At 40.8% G+C, this 27,844-nt stretch overlaps 1 protein-coding gene across 2 annotated transcripts in view; it reads right to left on the bottom strand.

Annotated features, from left to right (window-relative positions):
• Positions 1-5,578: 5,578 nt before the first annotated feature.
• The window catches only part of GRAMD2B (GRAM domain containing 2B), a 42,872-nt gene continuing 20,606 nt past the window's right edge, over positions 5,579-27,844 (bottom strand). For both annotated transcript variants that reach the window (XM_063320526.1, XM_063320527.1), the window contains exons 2-14: positions 25,242-25,364; positions 23,111-23,198; positions 22,733-22,799; positions 20,805-20,908; positions 16,834-16,929; positions 15,724-15,795; positions 15,522-15,602; positions 14,774-14,885; positions 12,968-13,090; positions 12,695-12,782; positions 12,150-12,251; positions 10,276-10,369; positions 5,579-6,827 (exon numbers count right to left, since the gene is read on the bottom strand). In XM_063320526.1, coding sequence (XP_063176596.1) covers positions 6,786-6,827; positions 10,276-10,369; positions 12,150-12,251; positions 12,695-12,782; positions 12,968-13,090; positions 14,774-14,885; positions 15,522-15,602; positions 15,724-15,795; positions 16,834-16,929; positions 20,805-20,908; positions 22,733-22,799; positions 23,111-23,198; positions 25,242-25,364 — 1,192 coding nt within the window. In that variant the 3' untranslated portion in view covers positions 5,579-6,785. The remainder of the gene's footprint in view (positions 6,828-10,275; positions 10,370-12,149; positions 12,252-12,694; positions 12,783-12,967; positions 13,091-14,773; positions 14,886-15,521; positions 15,603-15,723; positions 15,796-16,833; positions 16,930-20,804; positions 20,909-22,732; positions 22,800-23,110; positions 23,199-25,241; positions 25,365-27,844) is intronic.

The raw sequence follows: 27,844 nt of genomic DNA, 5'->3' as shown, positions 1-27,844 counted from the left end.
CGAGCAAGCCTAGTCAGTATGAAATGTCTATGGAAAGCAGTAATTTTCTAGCACGCTCTCTGCAAGGACGTAATTTCCAAGTATTTTGGCACAGATGACTACTTAGTAAACAGACATCCAACTCAGGGTGGTTACTCCTTCCACCAACAGCTACACTTTTGGAGAGCTGTTTGGACCTTCCAGAAGATTTTTGGCACAAATACTGCCCATTGTGGGGAAAAAAGGTAAAGTGATTCAGGCAAAGCATTTATAAATTTAATAGGGGATGGCTGGAATATTCTTATACATCCTGTATTAGAAACACAGCCTTAGAATCATAGAATTGTAGAATCACAGAAATGCCTGGGTTGGAAGGGACCTTTCAGACCATCTAGTCCAACCATCAACCCAACTCTGACAAAACCCATCACTAAACCGTACCTCTGTGCACTATGTCTACCCATCTTTTAAAAACCTCCAGGGATGGTGCCTCAACCACTTCTCTGGGCAGCCTGTCCCAGTGCTTGATAACCCTTTCAGTGTAAAATTTTTTCCTAATATCCAATCTAAACCTCCCCTGGTGCAACTTGAGGCTGTTTCCTCTTGTCCTATTGCCTGTTACTTGGGAAAAGAGAATGACCCCCACCTCTCTACAATCTCTTTTCAGGTAGTTGTAGAGAGCGATAAGCTCTCCCCTCAGCCTCCTTTTCTCCAGGCTAAACAACCCCAGCTCCCTCAGCCACTCCTCATAAGACTTGTTCTCCAGACCCTTCGCAACTTCGTTGCCCTTCTCTGGTATTGCTCCAGCACCTCAATGTCTTTTTTGTGGTGAGGGGCCCAGAACTGGACGCAGCACTCGGGGTGGGGCCTCACCAGCGCCCAGTACAGGGGGACAATCACTGCCCTAGTCCTGCTCACCACGCTGTTCCTGATACAAGCCAGGATGGTGTTGGCCTTCTTGGCCACCTGGGCACACTGCTGGCTCATATTCAGTCATCTGTTGACCAGCACCCCCAGGTCGTTTTCTGCCAGGCAGCTCTCCAGCCGCTCTTCCCCAGCTTGGGGAAAGCTTCGCTAGCATACGATTGCCTGGAATTCCTGCTCGAATTCTGCTTGCTAAAATGCTGCAGCCCGTAAATCATAATAGAGACAATACCAGCTACGGGAGAAAGACAAAAGCTTCTGATTATTATACCAATCCTGCCGGTATCCTCTCAGAGGACTTTCCCAAGCAGTTGCTTCTTGGGATTGCCCCCAACAGCAGGTGTAGACAAGGGCTCCTAACCACGGCCCTGTGAGGACGTAGGCCTGGTCACACAAATCCTTTTAGATTTAATCTAAACTGAGCAGGCACAGTCTCGCCGGCCAGCTTGGCTAAATGGGAACTGGAGGGTCAGTAGAAGCCACCAGGAGGAAACCCAGAAGGTCTAGAAAAACAACTATAAATGTATCAGTGAAATGCCTGTATTTTGGTATTCTGGACAGGAATAGTTAGAGGCATCGTAACATTGTGTGAAGCTCAGGGAATAAACTCTCCCAAATGCTGCTGAGTTAGTGCATATAGTGTACATTGTTTTAATATATGCATTTTACTGTTTGTTTTTTTGTTGTTGTTAAAATCCAGGAAGGCTACTGATAAACAAGGAATAGCTGAAGAGACAGTTAAATGAAATTTATGCATATATTTTGTTGTGGCTGGTCACTGAACAACAGGCTACCATGAAGCTCTATAGTTATAAAATAGTATTACGCTGATTTTATAACCCAAGAGAGCGAAAAACACCCGTCCCTTTTGTAAATTCTCATTACGTGGAACCATGTTTAGCAGAAAGCTCCACTGGGTTCAAACCATAAACCTAGAAGTGTCAAAGGAGATCAGTCAATTTTCCCTCTTGAGCAAATCTGCATGTCAGACTGAGGCAGTCTCAGCAGGCAAACTGAAAGCAGATGTTGGCAAAATCCTTTCAAACGACACTATTCCTCTCCTGTTTATAGAAGCACACACAGAGGCACTGAGCACAAAAGGAACTGTTTGCTCAGTTTAACTGTTTGCTCAGTTTTCTGTCTAAATAGCCAGCTTTTTTACGATCTTTATTGCACGTCACACCTGGTCTGTAAATGCAGTCTCCTGTGTCCTTGGGAGTAACACCTCGCTAGCAGCTGTGGCTGAACCAGCTGAGCAATGGCCCGCAAAGGCCTGGATAACACCAACCCGGAGACTGATTTAGCGTTTGTCAGCTGACTATTAGGTGGAAACTTGGAAATGGAAGTGCAGGCATGGCACGAAGCGGAGACCATTACTACACACCTGCATGAAGCTTCATTCCGGTGAAAGCAGGGATAGTATTAAATTCAAACACATGCACACACACACAAAACTCTTCATCTTTTCTGCAGAAGCTAATGGGAGTTCCTGCCTTCCATGTTCTGCTGAGTGGGGGCTTCCCCTTCTTAGAGCGCTGACTGCATCCTTCACACCAACAGTATCATAAACTTGATACTCCTCAGCCCAAGCCAGTTCAGGCAACTAATTTGGCACAAAATAGCGCCTTAACCCAACCAGCCTCTCCAAACCCACATTACTTTCCCCCCCTCTCCTTTCTGCTATTTGTGAAAATGCACAGAAAATAACAGCTAGGAATACAGAAGAGGGGAAATGTGGAAATTCGGACTCTTCCTCTTGACAGCAGCCTAAATGTAGGTGAGTTCCAAAACATCAGGAAATCATGCCTATAATATACTTCCATGTTGTCCCTCCCCCCAGCGACTATTAGCCATTTGGTACATGTTCATACCAGTGAGGTAGAGAAAACCCTTTAGTTTCGCCAGGCCAGGATGTAAGGAGTCCACTTGCTGGACTTTGGCAGAACGTATGTGGAAAAGCCAGGTCTCGCCTATGGCTCCTACCCACAACCACCACCGTGTCCTGTCCTGGGGGTTTCCTCAAAATTCATTTTCTGAGAAAGAAAATCAAGCAGCCTTTTGTTTGTTTGTTTGTTTGTTTGTTTGTCTCCCTTAGAATAAGCACTCACATGAACTGAAGAAGGCTGGGCAAAGACTGTTGAGAAAAAATAATTGGGTCACCAACTGCAACTAGAGAAAACCTTAGTGATGTGCCCCTGTTGCCTACCACACAGTTCCAAAGCATCTTACCAGAACCTGATACTATTGCTAGGTCCTTCAAGGTGAGGGAAATCCAGCTTTTTTTTCCAGCCTCCATGCTGTGAGGGACAACAGACAAACAAAATTGGAAAAACAAAACCAAAAGAAATAAGAAAATTGGCCTTTAAAATCAGGTTTCCAGGCAGCCTATGCAGCGAATTATGTGATCATTATTAATACCGTGTGCTAAACATTTGGTGTAGATTTCTGACTTCCCTGAAGTCGCACATCTTTCCTACCTGTTCCTGCAATCACCTTGCCAAGCAGAAAAAACCCTCCTCGTGGTCTTTGTTTGCTGAACCTACTACGGATGCTGGGAGGAGAAGCCCCCTTACTCTTTGCCTGACTCCCATCCCGCTGGAAGCATCTTTTCCTTGCTCATCACCACTGGTGTTACGTCCCTCCCGAACACGACTGGGGCAAACCCCTCCTCTGCAGTCACAAGACTGAACCACAGGATCGAATACACTGCACTCACAGTTCTAAACTTTGCCCCCACAGGGTGTTGAGCATGCATCTTGTCTCCCAGTTTGGAAGTACTGCGGTACCACGCACCACCCAACGGTGCACCAATTTCCCCAACACCACACCAATTTCCCAACACTATGACATCTTCCCTCTAGGAAAAGGGGGACTGAGGGCAGAGAGGAGGTGGCCACACCGAATTGGCATCAGTGAGCTGGTGTGACTACAGCGTCACTAGCGCTAAGCACCACTTCTTTCTATGGACTGTAATTTGCTTCTCCTCTGTTTGAAAAGCACGGTGGCGCCTTCGTGCATACTCGCCTCCCCTGGCATGCTGCCACAACGGGCTAAAGGGCACGCATCCACCTCCGATTACTCATTCACTCGGTTATTATTTTGTTCCCTTATGGCTAATGATAAGGGGTCAGCCTGCCTGCTTTATACAAGGTACATGCCAAATGTTCTCTCTTCCCGCCTTGTTTTAGAATCATAGAATGGTTTGGGTTGGAAGGGACCTTAAAGATCATCTAGTTCCAACCCCCCTGCCCTGGGCAGGGACACCTCCCACTAGACCAGGCTGCTCAAAGCCCCGTCCAGCCTGGCCTTGAACACTTCCAGGGATGGGGCATCCACAGCTTCCCTGGGCAACCTGTTCCAGTGCCTCAACACACTCACAGTAAAGAATTTCTTCCTGATATCCAATCTAAATCTACCCTCCTTCAGTTTGAAACTGTTACCCCATGTCCTATCATTACACTCCCTGATAAAGATTCCCTCCCCATCTTTCCTGTAGGCCCCCTTCAGGTACTGGAAGGCTGCTATAAGGTCTCCCCAGAGCCTTCTCTTCTCCAGGCTGAACAACCCCAGCTCTCCCACGCTGTCCTCATAGCAGAGGTGCTCCAGCCCTCTGATCATCTTCATGGCCCTCCACTGGACCCTTTCCACAAGGTCCACGTCCTTCTTGTGCTGAGGACTCCAGAGCTGGATGCAGTACTCCAGCTAGGGTCTCACCAGAGTGGAGTAGAGGGTTAGAATCACCTCCCTCAACCTGCTGGCCACCCTTCTTTTAATGCAGATCAAGTTGCGGTTTGCTTTCTGGGCTGCAAACATGTACTGACGGCTCATGTTGAGCTTCTCATTCACCAACAACCCCAAGTCCTTCTCCCCAGGGCTGCTGTCAAGCCATTCTCTGCCCAACCTGTATCTGTGCCTGGGATGGCCGTGACCCAGGTGGAGGACCTTGCACTTGGCCCATAGCAAAGCACATCCTTGCTGATGTAATAGAGTAGTAGGCTAACTCAGTTCAGCTGCTGGATGTAATCAGGTTACCTTGAAGTTCCTTTGATAAAGGTGACTTGTAGCATCAATTTTTAAACCATAAACAGAATTACAGGCTTCTGTTATCGATATGGAATTAAAGGGAGGGAAGTAGAGAAGAAGGGAGAGGATGAGGTCAGCATTCAAAATATTGCATAAGCTGTGTAACTGGGGAAGAAGAGAGTAGGGAAAAGGATGGGGGAAAAAAAGAAAAAAATAACTTATTTCAATAGCTTTCTTGTGAAACTAAGTATTCCAATACTCTCATGATAGCTGAGGAAGGAAAAGCAGAGGGAGAACAGTCAAATCTCACAGATTTCTGACAGACCATGCTCAGATGGAATCTTGAGCCAGGCAGGCACATTAGAGAGCTATCATTCCTCGGAGCTCTGGGGGTCAAATTTGCTCCTACCTTTGTCACTGCAGCCTGGGAAGACCTTGAGTGAAGCTGAGTAAGAGGAAGCACGTCAGCAGGATGCAGTTCCTAACTCTTCGTGTTGGGCACAGGGTATTGCACAAACTGTACTGTGAGGTATGAGCCTACTCAGATCGTGAGCATCACGTTTGACTAAAACTGATGGATGGAACTGGTTTCATCCAAATTACAGTAACAAGTCACTTCTTTCAAAAAAGTTTATTTAAACAAAGTAGGTACATTTCACAGAAATGGTTATAAAATGCATAGCATATTATAAACAATACTGTTACTTTACAGATACTACTTGTTATTATCCTAAATATTGCATTTTAAAAACTAACCAGCCTGCTTGGTGAATCAGAAAGCTAAAAATCCCCAGTTATCCTATCTTAGGCACTGTGAAAAAAAATAGTATGATATAACAAAGCAGGTGTCCATTTCTTCATTCACTCTACTGATTGTTTGTATTGCTGCATCGTTAATTCGCCAGTGCCTATTATGTGGAAAGATACGGTCCCTGGAGTCACGTACCAAGAACAGATTTCCATCAACTGGAGCACAAATTCCACTTGCTCAGCCAACCAAAACCCCACGCAATGCCAAGGAAAGCTGACTGAGGGTCTTCACACCGATTAACTTAATGGACAGAGACCGCATGAGTGGACCAAAAACGTAGCAGTTTTTCCTAAGTTTTGCAGATAAGTCACACCCATACTGCTATTCATAAGCAACTTGACTCTAAGTTGGCAAGTCCGTACATACTTCAAGCTTGACTTCAATGGAAACTGAATGCCCAGTAGAACAGACCTTACCCTCAGTGGTGACGCAATGCCACAGAAAGTGGAATTGAGCCCTTTTACAGCACCTGAGAACTGAGCACACCTCAAACATTCAGTACTTCACATAACCAAATCCAGAGGTGTCTGTTTTCTGATCTTTGGGATGCCAGGGCACAAAGAAGTAAAAATGAAGAGCACAGCACTGATTCATAACCATAGCCGAGACAGATACCAGCTCGTTCACATAACACTTCAGTGCATGAGTCATGACTGAAATTCTTCCTATTTGCACTTCTATGACAATAGGCAGAAAGTAAATGCTGAGGTAAAAGGAGCTGCACTAAGTTTGCACTGGTGTAAGCAAGTCTAGAATCAAGCAAGCTATAAAATCCATTAATTCACACACAACAGAGAAAGAAAAATCCCCTTATTTTCAAAACATATAGATACATGTAGATCAAAACATGTATGTTTTCAAAACATATAGATACATGCTCAAGAATAAACTGACTTTCTGCATTATGACATGAGCTTTACAGTAGTTTAAGCTTGGCTTGGACCGAAAACAAAGAAACCTGAACTCTGGCCAGCAGAGTTCCTTTGGAACTGTTCATCAAGAGAGAAGAATGAGGTCTGAAGCAGTCCAAGAACACTGCATCAATGTTTCACTCACCATCTTCAAGTAGTTTTTGTAAGTTGTTCTGTATCTTAGAAAAAGAGAGAAAAATAACTGGGAGGCAGGAAGTGTTACACCGCATTTAAAAAAATGAAAAAATAAACTCAAGACATACTCTTCAATATACTCTGTGTGTGCATGTTAATTCTGCCACAACTGTTCATACCAATGGTATTCATGTTAAACGCTTCCTGCACTAGAGTCAAAGGAAACATCTGGATACAATCAGCCAGCAGCACACCTAGCTTTCATATTATGAGTATCTCCTGCAATTTCCTCCTACAGATTCTCTCGTTCTTTAGGTATGAGAAAATAAGGTAGAAAAAAAATAGAGCTAGAAAGAAAAGGACAAGAAACCCACCTATTTTGAACTTGATCAAAACCCAACACAAGCCTCAAACTTCAAAGTCACAGCTCTTAGGTTTAAGTGGATAATCCAAATAGTTTTGTAACAGGTTCAGCTCCACAGCCAGCTATGACGTGTGCGCAGCAAAATAAGGTTTTTGAACCATTAGCAGACATGTCCCATTTGCCAGATTCAGTGTCCTGATTATGGGTTATCTTCCCCTTGTTACACTGAAGGTAATGCCAGCCAGTCGCATCAAGGATGATTTGCGCAGACCTATTTTACACAGCCTATTTATACACCTTTCATCTCCTTGTCCTTAAAAGCAGAGAAGGGGGAATATAGTGGGTCACATTGCCTGGCACACACGTTCTTGCTATCTTAATAACGAGCAGTCACTGGCTACAGAAGGTTTAGTAACAGCTACTTTCAGACTGTAATCTGAGGAGCCATTGTATTTCCGGTTCAAGGATACCATTTCTTAATCCTACCTCATGATTTCTAGCCCAGATGCACACCTTTTTCAAGAGGGGCATTTGGGGGAAAGGAAAACAGTAAGATGCACCTAATTTTATAAGAGTCAGCGCATACACAGGAATTTCCTTTTAACAAGCTACATTAGAGTAAGGGAATGAGTAACTTTAGGTGATGTTTTCCCTCCCCCAATTTAATGCTTTATCCTGTGATACACGTGGTGCATTTTAACTACCTGCTAAACACACTTAAATGCCAAAGCAAAATTCTGCTAAGCCAGATTCCTGGTAATTCCTTGGTTCCAAGTATGAAGCAGAGCTTGTAAAAATCACGAGGTTGCACTGAAAACGCCATTGTAACATACTCTTTGCACTGAACTTTTTTTATCTGGAGAATAGTTTTTAGTTTTTAACCTAGATAATTTCTGTGCTCTGGTTTACTATGCAGTGGTCTCACAGGAAATGAGGGGAGAGTCAAAAGTTACACTGGAACTTTTATGCTACCTTTGCTGCTGCAGCCAACTGCAGACAACTACTAGCACTTTTCACTAAGGCACATGAAACAGTTAAGCAACCGCAGTAACTTTGCTCAGAGAATATAAAACTATTCGATTTATACCAGTTTTGCAGTGCAAGAGTAGGGTCATACATCCTGTTATAACCACTGCTCATCTAGATTAGAAAGGACTGGGATGTGGCAATATTCAGCTACAGGCAATACTCATTTAGCTTGTATGCACAGCAAGTGGATTGTGTCTTGAGTACTTGGCAAATACAAGGGAAGACTTCAAGGGTCCAATCCTGCAGACACTATCTGAAAAAAGCACATGACTTAAGATTCTAATTCAGGACGCAGGCCACTGCTCTGGGAATAGCTGAATGATCCAACCATCCAGCTGCTTCTTACTGTGTGTCCAAGCAGAGACTATATAAGGGAGTGGGAAAGTGCCCAGCCCCGCTGCAAAGGGCTGGCTGGCTGGCTTCCCACTGGAATGAAGCAAGGTCTCCCATGAACCATCTTGCCAGCCTGTCCCAGACAGCTGGAAAGCAGTAACCTCTTCAATGACCCAACCTGGCTAAAGACTGTATCTGGTAATCATCTGGTAAGCATTTTCCCCTTGTATTCATATTGTTATTATCCAGAGCATACGGAGAGGTTATGCTAGCAATATCACTCCAGACTTCTGCAGCAAAGAGGGTGGAGAGGTGAGGGGAAGAAACCTCTTTTTGACAGTCTTTGTAAAGCCTACACCACACAGGTAAACAGTGATATTATATAATCCTACCTTTATGCTAGTTGAGAAACTTGGTTTCAGAAAAAAAGGTGTTGAAAGACCTTGGCATACACTGAGTTTTAGAAACAGAGGTAAAAATAACCCATGTGACTTAAGCACATAGGAATTCAAGTAACTTCTGTTTTTGCTCCACTAATACTTTTTTCCATGCTTGGACAGTGTATGTGTTCCATTTCACACACCTATACCAGGTGCAGTTGTCAAGGTTTGGGGGCAGGGGCAGGGAGCGGCAGAGGCAGTTGCTGTGGGAAGAGGACACATGTCCACACTACAGCCCGTGGAGAACCCATGCCAGAGCAGGCAGTTATTTCCTGAAAAGCTGGAGCCCTTGGAGGAGCCCATGCTGCAGCAGGGGGAAAATACGGGAAGAAAGGAGCAGCAGAGAGAAAACTGTTATGTACTGACTGTAACCCCCCACCAGCCCCCACTCTGGGCAGGGAATGGGGTGAGGAGTTGGGAGCGAAGGAGTCAAGTTGAGCCTGGGACAGGGGGGAGGAAAGGTGCTGTTCTATCATTTGTCTTTGTTTCTCACTACCCAAATCTGTTTTAACTGACGCTGTATGAAATTGATTTTCCCCAAATCAAGTCTGTTTTGCTTGCAGTGGTAACTGGTAAGCAATCTCCCTGCCTTTATCTTGATCCATGAGTTTTCTCCTCCTTTCTTCTCCCCCTCCCCTGCTAGGAAGGGGGAATGAGAGAGCAGCTGGGTGAGTGCCTGACTGCTGGCCAAGGTTAGCCCACCACAGCACCTAAAGTGGAAATAAGGTCTGCACACCTACTTTTGTTTTGCATAGGTCTCCAATTTAAGTCGGCAAATGCACTTACTTTTGCAATTAGAGAATGTTAAAGAAGTAAAGGTAAGGTCAGGTATAGGGAATTACACACCTGGTGCAGCAACATCTGTTTTACTGAAGTGAAACAGGCAAATTCCAGTCACTTCATATGAAGAGGCTGACTACATATGAAAGTGAGCATCGTTTTTCTTCATGAAAAAATTAAAACTCAAAAAAACCCCATCCCAGACAGAAAAGTTCATCAAATAGTAATAAAGGTTAAATTCAGAATCCTTAGCCTTGCTGGACAAAACCAATTTGAGATCATTACATGCAATAATTACCCTTGAAGCGTCCGGTGTATTAGTATTCCTGGTTGTAAGTCTCAGCTCAAGGCAAAACATTGACACATACCAATGCTTGTAGTTGGGATAATTTACAGTCAAAAAAAGAGTCCTTTGTCTAGGAAAACATGCCAGCTTCTGGTATCAAATCTAGGGGTAACTTATCACTTTTCAAAATAACAGACTATAGAAATTCAGCAAGAACCTGATTAGTGTATCAGCATTTGCTTTACATCATAGGAAGTTACCTTTTCCAGTTTTATAAGATTAGCAGTTAACTCATCACAAAGGGCATCAGCATTAATTTGCAGATGAGATCCCAAACCTTGGCGCACCGGATGTCTGTCAAACAAAATGAAGAAGTAACTGTGACAGACGTGAAAAAAATGAAAACAGAACTGAGAGACACATGTAGATGGGAATACAATAGTGACATTGTGAACTGTACTCATTTCCAGAAACAAAGGCTTAAGTCAATTCTGCACTCTTGACTACATTCTTTATGAGGTCTCATTCTCCAGAAGTTTGTATGGAAAACTTTACAGCTATTTACACTGCAAATAAGTTGAAAAGTTGCATAAGTTCCATGTCCTGTGACTCGGAGGAAATCAAGAAGCCCAACCCCTTGACACCACAGAAGCGCACATTAGATCATCCTGTAACTTGTACTGTTTGTGAACAGAGCAACAGAAAACAGGACTTTCTCTTGTAAGAGTGCTTTAGAAGAGGGACACAGTGTCCTACTAATAAAAACATGCCAAACTTTTGGCTTTTGACATTGCTTACTACTAGAGGCAGATTTACCCCCCTCCTTGCATTACTGGCAAAATATAAATGCAAGCTTGTTTAAGATAAAGAACCGCTTCCTTCCTACTCCTTTTTACCAATAACCTAGCTCTGTCTTCTGACAGATGCATACAAGTACTACTGCTTTCCACAGAAGACAGCTGAGAGCAGTTGGATGCTACGCAGCACAGTCATTGTTCAACACAACCACAAGCGCACTGTCAGAGTGACCTGTTTGTCAGGGATGGGTCATCAAAGAAAGCTGAATTAACAAGCAGACTTATTCAAGAGCTTGCTACAGGTTTGCAGCACTTTGGAGACAGTTCCACCCAGCCTCGGTACGGCTCTGTCTTGAATTTTATTTCCCCCCTCTGTTTTTTGGGTGGTGCCTCTCCATCTCTCAGCATGCCCAATCATGCTACATGTGGCTGCAGGTTTTGCACTGAGATTTACAAATTACTTTCGAATCCATGTTTTTCAGAGCTGCTCAGGAAAAAATCAGTTATAATAAGGGGAGAAGAGTTAATGTAAAATTTAATGCTGAATAAACTGATTGGTATTCTCAGCAGTATCCAGTTAATTGCCTTCTGTCCGAAAAGAGGAACAGGAAGCTGATACAACTTACAGTGGCTTACTGCTGTGGTGTGTGCCCCTGCACTGCCTCTCCATTTGATGTTTGTGTATTTCCTATCCATGCAACACGGAGAATAAAAAAAAAAAAAAAAAAAAAAAAAAAAAAGAGATATGCAGGGGCAGATGACATCCATGACTTTAGCTACAGAATGGCACTATCTATGGAACTATGGCCCCTTTCCCTATTTCCTCTTCAAATACGCAAAAAACTTTCCCTTAGTGTGTCTGAATTTTTTTTATGTGTTTTGTTTTGGTTTTGTGGTGCAGTTTGTTTATTTATTGATTTTATTTTATTTTAGCAAGACAGGATATCAGTTTCTAAAGAGAATATAGGAAGCCCAAAGCAAGTCAGATGTATCAGCCCAAAGACTATGAAGTACCTTCTGTCATCTTAGGCTAATCAAATGGCATTAAGACTGAAGATGGAAGTTATACCTTTTCCACAGCGTCATTGCTTTTGATAGGAACTGCTCACTTCAGCAGTTTACACTGAAGTTACAGCTATCTGAAATATTCTCGAGGCAGTAATACACCATGATATATCACATTTGTACTAAAAGTCTTAAACAGAAAGCTGTGAGATGAGGCTGGCACTGACACAAGAACTACAGGACACTAAAGTCCCACAAGGGCATCACAGTGGTTTCTGAAGAAAACAGATAAGCGTGACAGATACTGGAAAAAATTACAGAGTTTGTCTTACTCCTTAATGTGTGACTCAAAGGATGTGATGGAAATAAGGCGTTCCTCCAGGACACTGATTTTATATCTCATGTAGAAGGTAGAAAATATTAATACACAAACACTGTAAGAGAGCAAATAAGGCACATCAGTTAATGGAAACTTTAGAGGTGCTTGACAAATTTAATGTTAAAAGCCATTTAAATTATTACTTGTAGATGTTGAATAATAAAAGTATCATTCTTAGAAACACCTCAGGAATACCCATCAGTGGCATTCAGACAGTTGCAGTTATCTCAGCCTTGAGTATGGCTTTGCTAAGTGGCATGTAAAATGAACTTGCAAGTAGTTAAACTCTTAATATTTCCTAAACCAAGACACCCCTTGCTTTTAAAAGTAAAAGGCCTATTAAGTAAGCTTGACTCAGCATTTCTTCTTCTGAAAAGTCTAAAGGCCACAATTCCCAATAATTTCTGTTTTTCCAAGTGAAGCTTAGATTATATTAATTTATGTAAATGTAAGAAAATCCTAGTATTTTGACAATCTTGGTATTAACTGCTAACTTACAGAAATGCATAAAACACAAGTACATGGTTCAGAGATAAAAGCTTCTGGGACTTCACTTTGTGGAAGAACCTGAAGGCTTCAGAATGGCCTGCGAAAAAAAGAACAAATGTAACTTTGATCAAAGCAGACCACAGCACACAAACGGTTTTTTGAAGCATGCAACAGATAATATAAATAGAGGGATAAACAAGAAAGAGATCTTCCAAATTATGTGAACTGACAACTCTGCAAACTTAACTTACTCCAGCTGAAGATCTGCCCTTGATTACTTACCATTTCGAGGGTTGTTTCGTGCTTTTCCATCAGGTCCACGTTTAATGTGTGCATCTGAACGGACAGACTTCACCTCAGCCTTGGAAACTTTCAAGTGAGTCTGTGTCTCAACAACATGATAATCTGTTAAAAGCAAGATTTGTAATTTAAACTGATATATGAAGTCAAAGGAAGCTGTTGGTAGCTTAAGTCAGTCAAGGAGCAGGGGAAGAGGAGGATTTTAAAAGGTGCATTTCTGGACCAGTTGGTTTAGTAGCCTTAAAACAGTTTGCATACTAACTCCATATCTTCACAAAACATAAAGAAGCACCTGGACTGAAAGAGGATGATGTATGCTGCACTTACATTTCCAGATCCTTTGAAAGATGGCAACCTACGCAAACTTCGAAGGTTATCACTCAATTTCCAGTCAGAATAATATACAGACACAAAAGTCATCTCTCAAAAGGACTGAATATGCTAGCGTAATGATTCCAAATAACTTTGGTAGCAACATCAAGTGGAGATATTGCATTGTTACTTTGAAAATGAGATTATAGCTCCCTTTCATGACTTTTTTAAATGCAGATGATGTCTTGAAAGAAATGGGACAGAAAAACTCAGTCACACTCAGTTTTGTTCATGCCTTACTTGCACACCCTTGACTACTCTAATGATGCACAAGAAACAGAATCACAGGTGACAGACGTGTTCCCCTCCACCCCTCAATTCCCTTTCCTAGGGTGATTCTTTGACTGGATATTGGTTTTTCACTTGTGGAAAAGGAAAATGGAAATGTTTGAAGTAGCTATTACCTATAAGGAAGTAAGGCAGGCAGTAAAATCATTATTCAGAAGTATTCACGTGGGAAGTGATGACACCACAATTTAGTTATTGCTTCACAGACACCACCAAACAATTAAAAATATACACACAATAAATACCAAAGACCAATGAAAGCAAATAGCCCCAAATCATACAACTGAACAAAAGACATAGGAAAAAAGAAGAGTTAATTAAAACTAATACGATAGAAAACTGCCATAAAAAAAATGACACTATTTCATTTAAAAGTAATGATAAAAGTTTCTTATTATATAAATTCTTTTATAGTCAAGACAGAACCTGGAGTAATAACAGCATAACAATGCATTTTTCTAAGAACATTCAGCATGTGCTATATAAAACAAGTTCTACTGTACTTATGAACTTATATGCAGTGAGTTTCTACACAGCATTCCTGCTAATAAGGTGAAGAACTTGAGGCATATAAAAATACAAACAGTAGTGATAAGAAAGAACAACTTTGGACAGTATCGTCAAGTGTCTTAATAACTGCCAAGAATAAAATAAGATTTAAAAAAACACAAAAACGTATGTCAAAAATAACTTTTTTGATGACCAAAAGCCACCATGGTAAAGTACACTATTTGTATAGATTAGAAGAACTTACACTGTGACTTGAACAACTTTAAAATAGGGTGTGTGTGTGTGTTTTTGTTTTTCTTTTTTTAAAGGAGGAACATGTCCTACATTGTATCTCTGCAGCATAACTGATGGGGGATGTGGGGAGCAGTACATGGATAAGCAATTAGAGGCAGTAGTGACAAATCAGATCCACTGCTGACCAAGTCGTTGTCTGAGTCTGGATTGCAAAGGGATATAATAATGGAAATGCAGCTATTTTGGCTTTGAGGAAGACCTTAAAGAACATGTAATTCTCCAGGATTGTGGAGAACATAGATTCCACATCAGAACGGGATTACAGAAGCAAAACTGACAGCCGAAACCATTCTCATTTTCTTGGGGCCCCACGATCCTACTCACCTTGGAAGCATTCCAGCTCTGGGGTCTGTGAGCCTGTGCTGCTGGACTCTTCCATCTCTTGTCTCCGCTGCTGCACTATTCCATCCAGATCAGAATAGTCTTCATTGAAATCCTGTTGGGGAGATAGGTCACAAGAAAACTCAGCCCTGTTCTAAATCTAAACAACCTTATTTCCTCTGATCTCCCTCTAGAAACTGAACCAACAATTAAAGATTTAAAATTGTTTAACCAGGAACAATCTCTGATATCAAGATGTTGAGATCAAGTTAAAAAAAATAAGCCCTGTATGATCACCAGAATTCAAACCTCATCCCCCGCCTTCCTTCACGCGAAGTGATTAAGTCTGTGTGCAAAAGAAAAGACTGTTAGTAGACTACACAGCTCTTTCAAATGTCTGAACAGAAGAAGGATTGTAACTAGAAACACTTCAAGAACCGCTCATGGCAGAGGATGAAGCAATTTTAAGTCAGTACAGAGAGCTGTGAAACCTGACTGCACATAGAGCATACAGACTTTGGAATACATCCAAAACACATCCAAAACACACACGTGTTTATATACTGCATGTGATCAGTTCAAGTTACACTCATGCTGATCATTCCAGCTGCTTTGAATTGTTAAAAAACTCATGGAAGTTTTAGAAACAGACGTCATGATTTCCTTCAGTTTCTTTTCTTCAGACACTTTAAGTAGTACTTGCAATGAAAGGTGCCATGCAACAAAAGAATGGAATATCTAAGCTATTTACCAAAGGCAGAGCTGTAGGACGATCAGCCCTGAAGCTGTTTTCTGCAGAGGAGGGATTTGGACTGTTGCCCATGCTTGTATCCTGAAAAAAGTGGAAGTGTTAACAAGGAACACTCTCAGAAACCACCTAGCATTTAAAAGCAGAAAAAACAGTAATAATGAACACAAAACTACACACCATCTTCACTCCCATTAGTACTTACCTCAAGATGTCTACAGATAGATTTTAATAGCTTGTAAGTGGTATCTCTGGAGAGTAAGGAGACAAACATGTACTGAAAAACAGAAGTGCCAAAACTGTTTGAGAAAAGGCATACAGTACAACTTTCCTTTTACCAAAATAGAACGGATAGGTGGTTTTGCTGATTAAGTAACTATTTTCAAGAACTTTTGTATAGGAGGAAAAACCTTCACTCCATCTAAGACTATGATCTGAGGTTAATCACAAAGAACACAGAACAGGCACACAAAAGTTACCACGTTCCGCTGCAGAATCAGAGCATAGTCCAGATCTGCTCTTTTTTTTCTTTTAGAAGACTTTGTATACTACATTTTAGCTGCCCCTTAGGAAAAAAAAAAAAAAAGAACAACAACAGAAAACCAACCCAAACAAAACCCAAACAACGACTCATTTTTTGTACACTCTCCTGCATCCACAAAGTATTTGTGCAATGAAAACAGGCTGTTTCTAAAGCTGCTTTTAGGACAATCTCATTTTCTACTGATTCATACAATTACTATTCCTGAGTATGCTAAGTATACAGTATGCAACTACATTTTGTGCATCTAAGGTATTGCTGGTCAGGTAAGAGACCCATGTAAATGAAAGAATAATATCAGAGCTGCCAATAAGGCAGGTAACCCTCAGAGCATGCACTTCCTGACCCAGCTGTTTCAGTTCCCCCAGTGCCACGACACAGAAGTCTTGGAGAATGGGGAATGATAGATTACAGAGAGCAGGTGGCAACCAGAGATACCGTTTCTTATTTTCTCACCAAGTTCTACATAGCTTTGATTACTGTAGATCCAAAGAAAAAAGACAGGGAGTTAGTAAGAGGAAAAAAATGGTCATTGCCTATTACAAGAGAGAAGGTAGAAGAAGCTAGGATTGTCCTCAAACCAGATCCTCCAGGGCCTTAAGTCTAAATGCCCACATGCGACCAATTTCTATAGCTGTTTAAGTGTCTACTTGGCACCTTCAAGAATGCCTCATATTACTGCCAATAAGGAGGGAGGAAAAAAAGAAAAGTAGAAAAAAATGGAAAAAAAAAAGGAGGCAGAGTGCATTAGCTTTGCCTTTTCCTAGTACTTACCCTATCTGTGACTGTTGCTATGATCAGAGCATTTGGCACAAGAAGGGCAGTTTTGGTTTTCTTCAAAAGTGTCACTGAGAGCACAGGTATACTAATCTGAAACAAGAACAATGTAGTGTTAGAGACCCAATACACACATACAAATCTGTGCATTCTTTCACAAAAAGCCAGCCTACCAACTGTGATAAGGCAGACTTTCAACACCCTTAATTCAAAGATTTCTCTTCTATGTCCATGATTACTAATAGTTCATATGAAACAGGTATTGTTTCAGATTATTACTATTTCTTAACTATTTTTACATCTTATTTTATCAGATGCCAATCCAGGCTTTTGTCTTCCTCTCCTGAACCCTTCTGTCTCTTAAAAGACTACAGGTTTAGTTCACTGTAGATCTGCAGAACAAACCAGTCTTAAAGCTGGGCTTCTTTGTTTAGAAACAAAACTTTTCAGAACACATCAGACTAGAGAGGCTTGTTGAAGAATGAACATAAAAGTCTTCTCACCACTTACAAATCCTTTAGTCTGCAACAGTTCCTTCCTGCTTCGGGGTTTATATTCAACCCCATTAGCTTAATATCTGCTAAATTTCAGAGTATTTAACTTCAGATATTCTGTATGAGCTCTTCGTATAAATCCAATAGCACAAAGGACCAAATACCTGGTTTGACTTTCAGTTGAAAAGCCTAGGGCTTAGCGAGTTAGGCAAAGATAATAATCCTGCATACACATGATCAAGATACAGCTCCTGTTAAAAATTCCTCTGGCACGCACTGTCATAACTACCTGAGAAATTTGGAAGCAAGATTAAAAGCGTCCAAAGACTGTTCAACAAGCAATCACAGACCTGAATTAAAAACACATGGCAGTACAGAAAGAGAATGAATTTACTTTCTGCACGCTTTCATAAAACCTTGTTAACTTTTGTTCCGAACAGCAACACGAAGTCATGAAATGAAAGATTGTTTCAGGTAACAAAAAACACATTTGTGTACATTGGTCTGGATACAAGATTGCAACCACTGTTGAAGCATGGCTAATCAAGTATCTGCTTGTCATCTATGGGCTAGAACCTCGCTCTTTACTAGGTACTTAGTTTTGTTGAAAAAGTGCACTACCAGAAACACACCAAACCAACCCAAAGCATATAATTTTAATTATTCTTAGTCCCAGGCCTGGGTATAAGAATCTGTAAATCTGGTCATAATTTGTTCTATTGATTTTTTAACATGTCAACTCCATTTGTCCTGCTTCAGAAGCCATGTCTTTTGACAACGGGTAATTAAACACTACACCTTTTCTTCTTAAACTGCACCTTGTATCACAAAGTCTTTGCAACACTTTTCGAAACAGCTTTTTCTGGGAGCGGGGAGAAGGGAGCAGTTATGATGTGTGTTTATAGGAAAAACACATAATCCTCAGGTAGCCAGAAGAGAATCTTCAAAAAAACCAGAACAAAACAACAAACCAGACCAAAACCAAACTGGAAGATTTTTTTCAGCAGAAATTCTGCTAATACTAATGATTAAAAAAGCAGCTTAGAAATTTTCTAATTGGTTCAGTTCACCTCAAAGAACTTTAAATCAGAGATGTTAATGGCATTCTACTGCATGCTATTTTGATGGATAACATTACTGTAATCAAGACTGAAGCGTACTTAAATGGGATTAAGTACTTGCTTACTGCACTGTTACCCCAGCATTAGACTAAAATGGTAAAATCACTGCAAAGTACTTTACGTCCACCTGGAGTAATAATTATTTCAGGAAACAAGGTTCACTGGCATGCAAGTTGGAAAGTAACCAAAATGTGTAAGATAATGCTTAGCTCCAGGAGAGACTCAAGGCCAATATTTATAGCCAAAACAGAACTACCTGGAAAGATAAGGCTGTCTTTCAAAGCCTATTCAATCCTGCAGAAGCAATTTCTTATTTCTGATCATGCACAGTGTTTACACGGCAGACTCAGATCTAACTTGCATGCCTATCCCCTCCACCAAAGCTTTCTTTCTGCAGGTAGAAAAATTCATGTTGAAAAATTTGTTAGACTGTGTAGACCTGCTATTTCTCAAAATAAAACACTTTATCACTGAGCTTAAACTATTTAATAAGTCCCATGCAATAGAGATTTTGTGTCCTGGAAACTTTGTCTGTGTATCTGACTGCTAAGAATGTTCCTCTTAATCTCATTCTTGATTCTCTCCTCCCCCTCTCATTACATTATTTTTCATTATATCCCTGATTTTCCTGCTTTTTTGTTGATGGTATTCCTAAAAACTTGTGCCTGCTGTATGTGACTGAAGAAATATTTAAATACAGGTTGCAGGGGTAGGGGAAGACAGCTGGAAGTAAATGATCAGGCCTATCCCCTTCACTCTTCATTTTCCCCACAATGTTTTCTGAAAACAATGATCCAGAACTGAATAATCTGGAATATCACTATAGCTACATTTACAAATATTGTCTACACTACCCTGTCTTGTAATAGGTTTTCCTTTTTCATTTTATACATAAATATGTATATATTCCTGCATTTAAAACCCTGTTGAAAAAGATAATTTCCTAGGACTATATCATTATCATTCTGCATCTTTTTTCCCAGGTTTTTCTAGTAGAACTCTACCAAGTAGACTACATTTTTGCATACATTTAGCATAGTTTGAATCTAGAAAGCTGTCCCACAGTTTGAAGTAGCCACACTTGTTTGTGGTGAACAGAAGATTGCTCATACAGCCACTTCAATTTTAATGAAACTAATTGCCAAGATAACTAATTATGAAGGACAGTACCCAATCATTTGTTAATTTTGATTTCCTTTCCATCTGCATTAATGACTAATAGAATCCATTAACTACGAATCAACAATAACTCAGTTTATTGGGCCAAGCAGTAAAACATAATAACCTGTAAGGTCACTATGAACAATGTGTCGTTAATGATTTTAAGCGTTCTTTAAACCTATTCCACCATCTTAAAATCCCTTTCAAAGACAGATGGTGTTCTGTCAAAATAGTTGACAGTAGAGAAATGAGATACTGCCAACTCCTAAGCTGGTTTCAGCCCCCAATTAACTTACAAAGGGTCTGGATCTAACCAGGAACTTCATTCAAGGAAGTACCCAAGAAAGAAGACAAAGAAAGTCTTGCAGGAAATTGAGCTGTTTCCCAATAAAAGCCCAAAACCAAGCAGAGTTCATGTAAACAAAGAAAACCACTCCAAAAGCTCCAGATCAACAGAACTAAAACACAAATTATTTTTTTTTCTATATGTATTTTTGTGTGTATTTCTATGTGTAGAAATTTTATGTCTATGTGTATGCCTACCATTCACCACAGGGGCCCAAGCCTTAGGTGAATTGTATCTGTACCAAGAAAGAGTAAATCTTGTAAATTAGGATCTTCCTGACTGTTCATGTCCCCTTTCTCTCTTCATACTAGGCCAACAAGCAAAAATCTACCAAACTGTTTTTTCTTTCCCCATCCTCTGTTTACACAGAACAGAGGGGAGTGCTAGAAGAATCCCTCAAAGACCTTTGCCACGCAGCTCAGAAGGCAGTTTTAGTTCTTCCTCTTTAATTGTCTTAATACGCTTGATCCTCCCCTCCAGTTCCCCAACTACATTCCTGTAGTGCTTACACTTTTCAGCCTTCCTTCCTCCTCCTCCTCTCTAAGAGAGACATTTTTGTACAGTTTGTGGTACGTGGGCTTGGCAATGCCCTCACCACTGCATGTCAGATCCTTTCCTTTCATCTATTTTTTTCAGACAGGAAGTCCCCAAGAGAAAAACTCAATCTTTAATAATAATGCTGCAGTTCTAGTGTGACTTTCAGGCATCACTTCTGAACAGTGACTGCACTCATTAATACTTAGAAGTATAGTAGTATTCTAGCTTTGCATAATAACGTGAACTTCTGATGATGAACAAATTGTTAAGGAATAGCATTACTGTTCTGTACATAAAGATTTTACTAACCTTAGTGTCTTTACCAAAAACCTTGGAATGGAAGCAAATCCAGTTTTCAGAAAGGAATAACTTTCCTTGGTAGAGGATTTCCTTCTGCAGAGCACAGGTAAAGCCTGAAACAAATAGATACTCTATAATCTTCAAGGTAACCACAACTCAAGCCAACTGTTATCAATTTGGCTTTTGTTTTGCTCTACTTAAAAAGCTATAATATGTTTAGGTTTATACCTTTTGACAAACATCGTCAAACCTTGAAATACTTAGTAAGGTTAACTAATACTGACAAGCTCAGTAGATTTCACAGGCCTAAATTTAAACTCAAAATAGCTGAAGAACAAAGACTGAAATGCATAGTAACATGCAACTGGCTCCCCGGAACCAAGAATCCTTTCTGAAAGAGTACCACCTAGCTTCCTATAAACTTTTTGACTAGCTTTCAGGTAACCATATTACGTCAATGTAAAGAGCTTAATTAAAGGTTTTTGCTTTAAACTTTTAGATCGATAGCAGTTGTCTGGACTAGATGATCAACAGAGGTACAACCCGTGTAAGGTAATACAGCTTTTACTTCACAGCCACTGAGCAAAACCATTTCTCATTCATGAACTGCTTCCCTTCTATTCCTTTAAAGAAACGTTTGTTATACATATCTATGTACAATACACTTATTATAACTACCACAGAGAACAGTAGAATCTTTAAGTCCTTCTGCTATGTTGAGAGATATCAGTTGTTTAGCTTAAATAAGTAAGTTTTAATTAGAATAAATTACTTAGGGTTATAATACGGTGTGATTTATGCTGTTTGCCTAGCTTTACTTAGCGTGAATAGCCAATTTGCTGAAGCCTTTGCGCGACAATAGAGTTAATTTTCTTAGTAATTTTCCTCACAGATGGTACAGGGCTGCGCTTAGTCTTTTAGTATAAGAAAAATGTCGATAACACACTGATGTTTTGGTAGTGTTTTCCCTAGGTCTGGGGCTTTTCCATTCCCCACGTTCTGCCAGGGACCTCAGGTGTACAAGAAGCATAAACCAGGAGATATAAGGACGTGACAACCCTGAGCAGAGACTGCACATCAACAGGGTAAGAGCAGTCAGTGACCTGCCTGGACACAGAAAAAGAATCCCAGGCAGTGTTAGAAGATTCCAACCCAAAAATCACTACTGGACTAAAAGACACATGAAAAACGCACGAGGGGCAGCTGTAGAGATCGCAAGGGTGTCATTGCCCAGGGATTTCTTTGTTCAAGGTCCCTCTCTGGAGGCACCCAGCCCAGGCTGACCCTGCTGCTGGACCTCCCATTTAAATTATTTATTTTATAAAATCTGATGACTGAGGTTCTGCTGCGGGAAACCTAGAGTGGAGCCCTGAAGAAGGAGGGATCTTGCCCGAGAGTGAGCGTATGTGTGTGTGAGGAGTGGGAAGAGGCACCTGTCGGCTCCTGGGGGTTGCCAGCTGCAAAGGGACCCTGGTCCGAGCAGAGAAAGACTAAAGTGGTGTGTGTGCCCTTCCTCGAGTTGGGTGGGAGTGCTCGGGCAGCAGCTTCTACTTTAAAATCCTACCAGTGTTTTTAAATATTAAAGTATCGTCAGCAAAAATTCAAGCTAGTCACTTGACCAGTGCTGTCTCAATTAATGAGTAACTTTAGTAAGAAAGCTTCAATACCAAAACAATGTTGCACCAGGTTACTCTGCTAGGAAGCACAAAGCAGGCTACAATTCCCACGGATGACCTGCCCCAACATGTGACGATTTACGTTTTGCAACATTACAACAAAAACACCCACTGCATGCAGATGAGGGCCTTGTAGCTCCAGGAAGCTGGAGTTTAAGGTTCTTAAAGTTTAGGTAGTCCCTCTTGTACATCACCACAGTTGGCAGGTAACAACATTATCTTACATCCACAGCCAGCAATGACAAGGGGGTTAATACTTACTTTGTTTCAGTGGCTCATCAATGGGAACATCTAGAAACAGCTTATGAAAGTGTGCATTTGCCTTCAGCTAAAAAACAGAAAGCCCCACACCCAGAGACACATGCCTTATTAGATATTCTTACAATCAAGTGACCCATTCCACTTCCTGTCCTCCCAATACCTTCTCATTTTGCCCACTTGTTTTATAACAAATTCTCATTTTTGCTATGTGGCTATTAAGTATGTATCCTGCTTTGCCCAGACCCTAACACAATGATGAAAAAGGAACCTATGTCCTTATACAACCACAAACTATAATATTGCTAAGCAAGGGGGCTCTCACAGTAGTTATGTATTTACTCTTACTATATAAACAAACAAGTCCATCCTCTGCCCTACCTGATTTGAGGCACGTTTTTTCCTTTCAATCTTGGAGTCACTCTTGATATCCATTGTCAGGAGTGGACTATCTGTGCTGCTCTTTGTCCTGCAGATTAAAAAAGTCATCTCATATAAGCCTGGACTCGGTTCATTAGTCTTGTAAATTATAAACAGGATGTTCTTTTCCATGAAACATATTAATCCTTTAATAACTATTACCCGATTCATCAAGGATTATGCAACAATAAAGAGGAGTATATCTTATTCTCAAACCATGCCAGCCCTCACTGAAAGTCTTCTTTTAATTTAGAAGAAATATTCTAAATTACTAGTCGTAAGAAAGTAAAAAAAAAAGTTTAAGACATTTTTACAACTTAATGAATTATCACAATGCTTAGCTTCATGTTGGTTTGTTTCTGGGCAGCATGTGAAATACTAACAGTAAGCATGTTACTTATTAATGCAAGACAAAAGCTAGTAGCTGAGAGGGCAACTTGTACTATAAAGCGTGAGATCACTTGGCAAGTGCAACAGAGAAGAAACAAGAGGTGCACAAGTCAAGAGGATGGCTGCAAACGGCTTAATGTAGTATAATGAAATCATTAGGATAGTCAGCAATCCTAGAGGAGAAGAGAGGGAATTGTGTCAGCTGCATAGGAAGTTGTACCTGTACAGCCCTAGCCATTCATACTGGAAAATGTAAACAAACTGAAAACCCAACAAATCTAGAGTAGAACAAGCACAGAGGAAAGTCTCTGTTGGTGGCTGAGAAAACAACTTTTGTTTGTTTATACAACAGGAGAAATTAATGGCATGGACTGTTCAGAAAAACAAAAACAGAGGTGGGACAACAGTGTTTCATGAACTAGGAAGAGAAGAACATTATCCCCAAGACCTATTTAGCACAGAACAAAGCATATCAACAGGCTATAAAAATAAGGTAGTTCTTTTTTAGAAGCCTTCAGATACAGACTGAAGAACAGAAGGAAAAACGCAACACAGGACTCCTATACTGAATGACCTGTAGAACACATGCTGAAGATTCAACGGGGAAAGAAAGGTGTTACAGAAGTTTCCATTATGGCACCTTATCCTGCACAATAAGTCTTCTTTACTTTCCTAAACTTGAGAGGTTCAGGATTTCCAGTAAAAACTGTAAGCATGAGAGGAAGAGAACCCCCAAGTGTAGTGGGGATAAAGCTGGATTTAGGAAAGAGATTGTACAGCAGGACTGATTTAGATAGCAGGGGGATTTGCTGCATATCTCAGGTGGTCCCTCACAGAAGAAAACTATAAAAAACATCTGTACGTGTATTTGTGTGCCTGTGTCAAGTACAGGTCAAACTGAAAGGAACAGTGAGCCTTACAAAAACCTATGCCAACCCCTCACCTGCACACAGTCAATTACATTGTACGTGAGAGGTAAAACCGGGCAGAGTTTGCAAAAAAACCCAAACTAATCACTTATTTCTTCAAATAGCTTCTCCTCAAAGATGCTTCAGGAAATTAAGTGATGTTTTTTCAGTATCTGCCTTGTGATTGAAACCACAGTGTCAGGTAGACTGATGACTTCTGCATTGGCTGTTCAGTTGACAAAGTGAGAAGGATGCAAAATTTGTATTGAACCCCTCCAAGCAGGATTTTAGTATGATTTAATTTTCTTTTTAAATGCATTCCATTTCTCCAACAAAGGAAGAACAGCTGTTTTTACACAGACATTACAATAATCTGATGCAATATACAGCACAGAGTCCAAAATTAAAACTTTTGTCATTGCTTTACCATGGACAATCAATATTCCAGCATGAAAGTGTTCTGGGAACAGCCCAGGACCTGAACTGCAGCTCAGTTTGACTGCCTGTCAAATTAACTGTGAAAGGGATGTAACTAGCAGTGGCACCAAACAGTGCAATGTATTTTTCTCCTAGAACCGGGAAGCTAAGCCAGTCCAAAGTGTGAATTCCCACTATTCTCACTGACAGAGCAGACCCTGGAAGGTGGCTCACATTCCTATTTACTTGCATAGTGTGCAAGCTAACTCAAAACTGGGATATCTGATAAAACTTGCCACTCAGTGTAGCTTCTTGAATGGGTTGTAACCATTCTAATTATCTGACTAGAAGAAAAATTACAGCATTTCTGACATTACCTAGCAACATCAACTTTTTTCCGGTCATCGAAATACTCCATTTCACTGCTAGCAGTGTGCAGCAACACAGTAGGCGACTTTCCTGCCTTTCTTTTTTCGTCTGTTCCATTTTCTCCGTCTGAACTGCAGAGGAAAAAAAAAAAAAAAAAAAGAGAGAGATAGAAATGTGTATGGCAGGATTCATACCGGTGTCAAGTGCCACTGCAACACGTTGACAATACAGCACATATTGAAGAACAAAATTATGACACATCTTTAATATTAAGGTCCTGAAAAGTCTTCATCTAGTGACTTGACAGCATTATACACTGAACAGTATTCTGAGCTCCAGTACTGGAATTTCAGCAATGAAGAGAGGAAAATTGAAATAGTGCCATGGATATCTCAACGTTCATAAAATTTGTAGCTGTAGCTTCCATTCCAAAGGGAATGCCTTGTTTAGGAAAAATGCATTCCGTGTTCAGTACTCCGATCCAATGACTAATGGAAATTAATTTGATTGGCAAGTTGGGAGAAAAACATCCTGCATGACAGTACCTAGTGCTTAGCAGATTATTTGCGGCTCAAGGTTGCAAGAAGAAGCTGGGTCTTCTTTTGCCTCTCACTTCTTCTGTGAGAGTCCATCTGCAGGTTTTTCGCAATAAAAGGTCGTCTCAAAGTATCAAAAGTGCTGGTTTTATTTTTCAAAAGCAGCACTGCCACCACAGCGCACTGCCCTTTCACAGCACATGCCACTGCCTCAGAAATAGATGTTAAGGAACTAGAGTCTGAAGGCTAAGAGATTAAGAAAGACAAAATATCTTACCTGTTAATTTAATGTCTGGACTGAATGACCCCATTTACAGAAGCTTTCTATTATGATGTTTAATTTCTGCAACTTTACAGCAACAACACAGCCACCGCCATCATGCATCGGTGTCTTTACAGTTTCTTTTCCTACTAAGACAAAAGCTTTGCTGATAGAGATTCCCAGACTAACAATCTATTTTCTTTTAGGAAGGGCAAAAAAAAGCTCCATTGTTTTTTTTACACTATGGTGAATAAGATCAGAAGATACACCTCACAACATCTTAACTGAGATCTAATGAGAAGGTATCCTACCTCGCAGCTAAAGTAGAGCTTATGTCACAGGACAGAAGCCATGGAGTTTTGCCTTACTGGTGCTGGGACTTTTTCTCAAGGGGTCTTACGTTTACAAACAGCAACTATTCCGCTATCTAATCTTTCCTCAACCTTAGCACTCCCCACCACAGGTGCACTGAATCGACACTTTCTAATTCGCACTTTGTGTATACTTGAAAGGGTTACAGCATTAATAAAGTCAATGAGGAAAAATAACAATTGTTTCCCCATTGCTTCACTTTTAGATTGGCCCTGCCTGACCAGAAGGCATCAGCTTTTATTTTCAGCCAACATAAACTAGAATTAAATGGTCAATTCGACAAATTAAAGTGGAATGCAATCTTTTGCCTGAAAAATCCAAATAAGCAGTTTTATGCTGCTTGAGATTTTAAGCAGAGAGAACAGCCAACCCAGGATGCACCCCACAAGCATAGAGAAGCTTGTATTCCAAAAGTTTGCAAATCCTACAAATGTCTTAGTCACAGTCTTTCAGGGTTTTTTTGTTCCCCAAATTCTTGGGCCTCAAGGGAGGCCAGAGAATACCAGACACGAGTGGAGTGAGGAACAGCGTGAGGCAAAATTGTCAGGTTCAGTCACACCTGCATTTCAAAAGAGCAGCGCAACACGGAAACTCTCAAGTGAATAAGGCTACATGACACAGCAGTATTTTTAAGATGTAGTTTGAGCCTGGAGCCTGACCGGTTGTCCATCAGTGCCTTGGGCAGCCTGCTATTCTTACACAGCAATGCTATCGACTGATCAAAGCAGCCTGTGTCACACCACACCTCTGTACTACCTAGAACACAAGTTTTAGTGTTCACTTACACCAGCATGGTTAGGTGTTTTGTTGCTCTTAAATACTTTCTTTACTTGCCACTCATATTCCTTTTTCCCTCACCCATAAATGAATCCCTAATTCAACAGTTAAACCTATGAGCCTGTTCTATCCTGTCTGTCTTCCCTGTTAACCACTACTATTCTGGAACTTCTATTGTCTGAACTCCTTCCCTCTAGCTGCTTTCAGATGGTGGAGAGCTAGGGTATCTCAACACACTAATCTTGCTGAGTTCTTTGTGCGGAAATGCTGCGCTACCTCATGCCAGCCTGGTCACCTCTCCAGGATCATCTTCTGCAGCTAAGAACAGGAAGAATGTACCCATACATAGGAAGAGTTTCCTCAAAACATCTCAGGCGTGAGGAGACTCACCTGTGTAAAACATGCCATTGACAGTAGCAACTGGGTGTATTCCTACTACATAATACGGTTTTGCTATGTCTGTCTTTCACCCTACCTCCTATATGCCCCCTTAACATAATGAAAAACTATACAAGAATCTTTCCTTATACTTCTGATAACTATAGCTCCACACAGCTTCTGAGTTCCTAGTAGGTGTCTTTATAGTATCAGAAGAATCTTAGATGACCTTCCAGAGAAGAAAAGATCACATGTATGACCTAAAACCAGTACAATATTGTTCATC

Source organism: Chroicocephalus ridibundus, chromosome Z (assembly GCF_963924245.1).
Source record: "Chroicocephalus ridibundus chromosome Z, bChrRid1.1, whole genome shotgun sequence".
NCBI lineage: Eukaryota > Metazoa > Chordata > Aves > Charadriiformes > Laridae > Chroicocephalus > Chroicocephalus ridibundus.
This window is presented reverse-complemented; position numbering and strand designations above follow the sequence as displayed.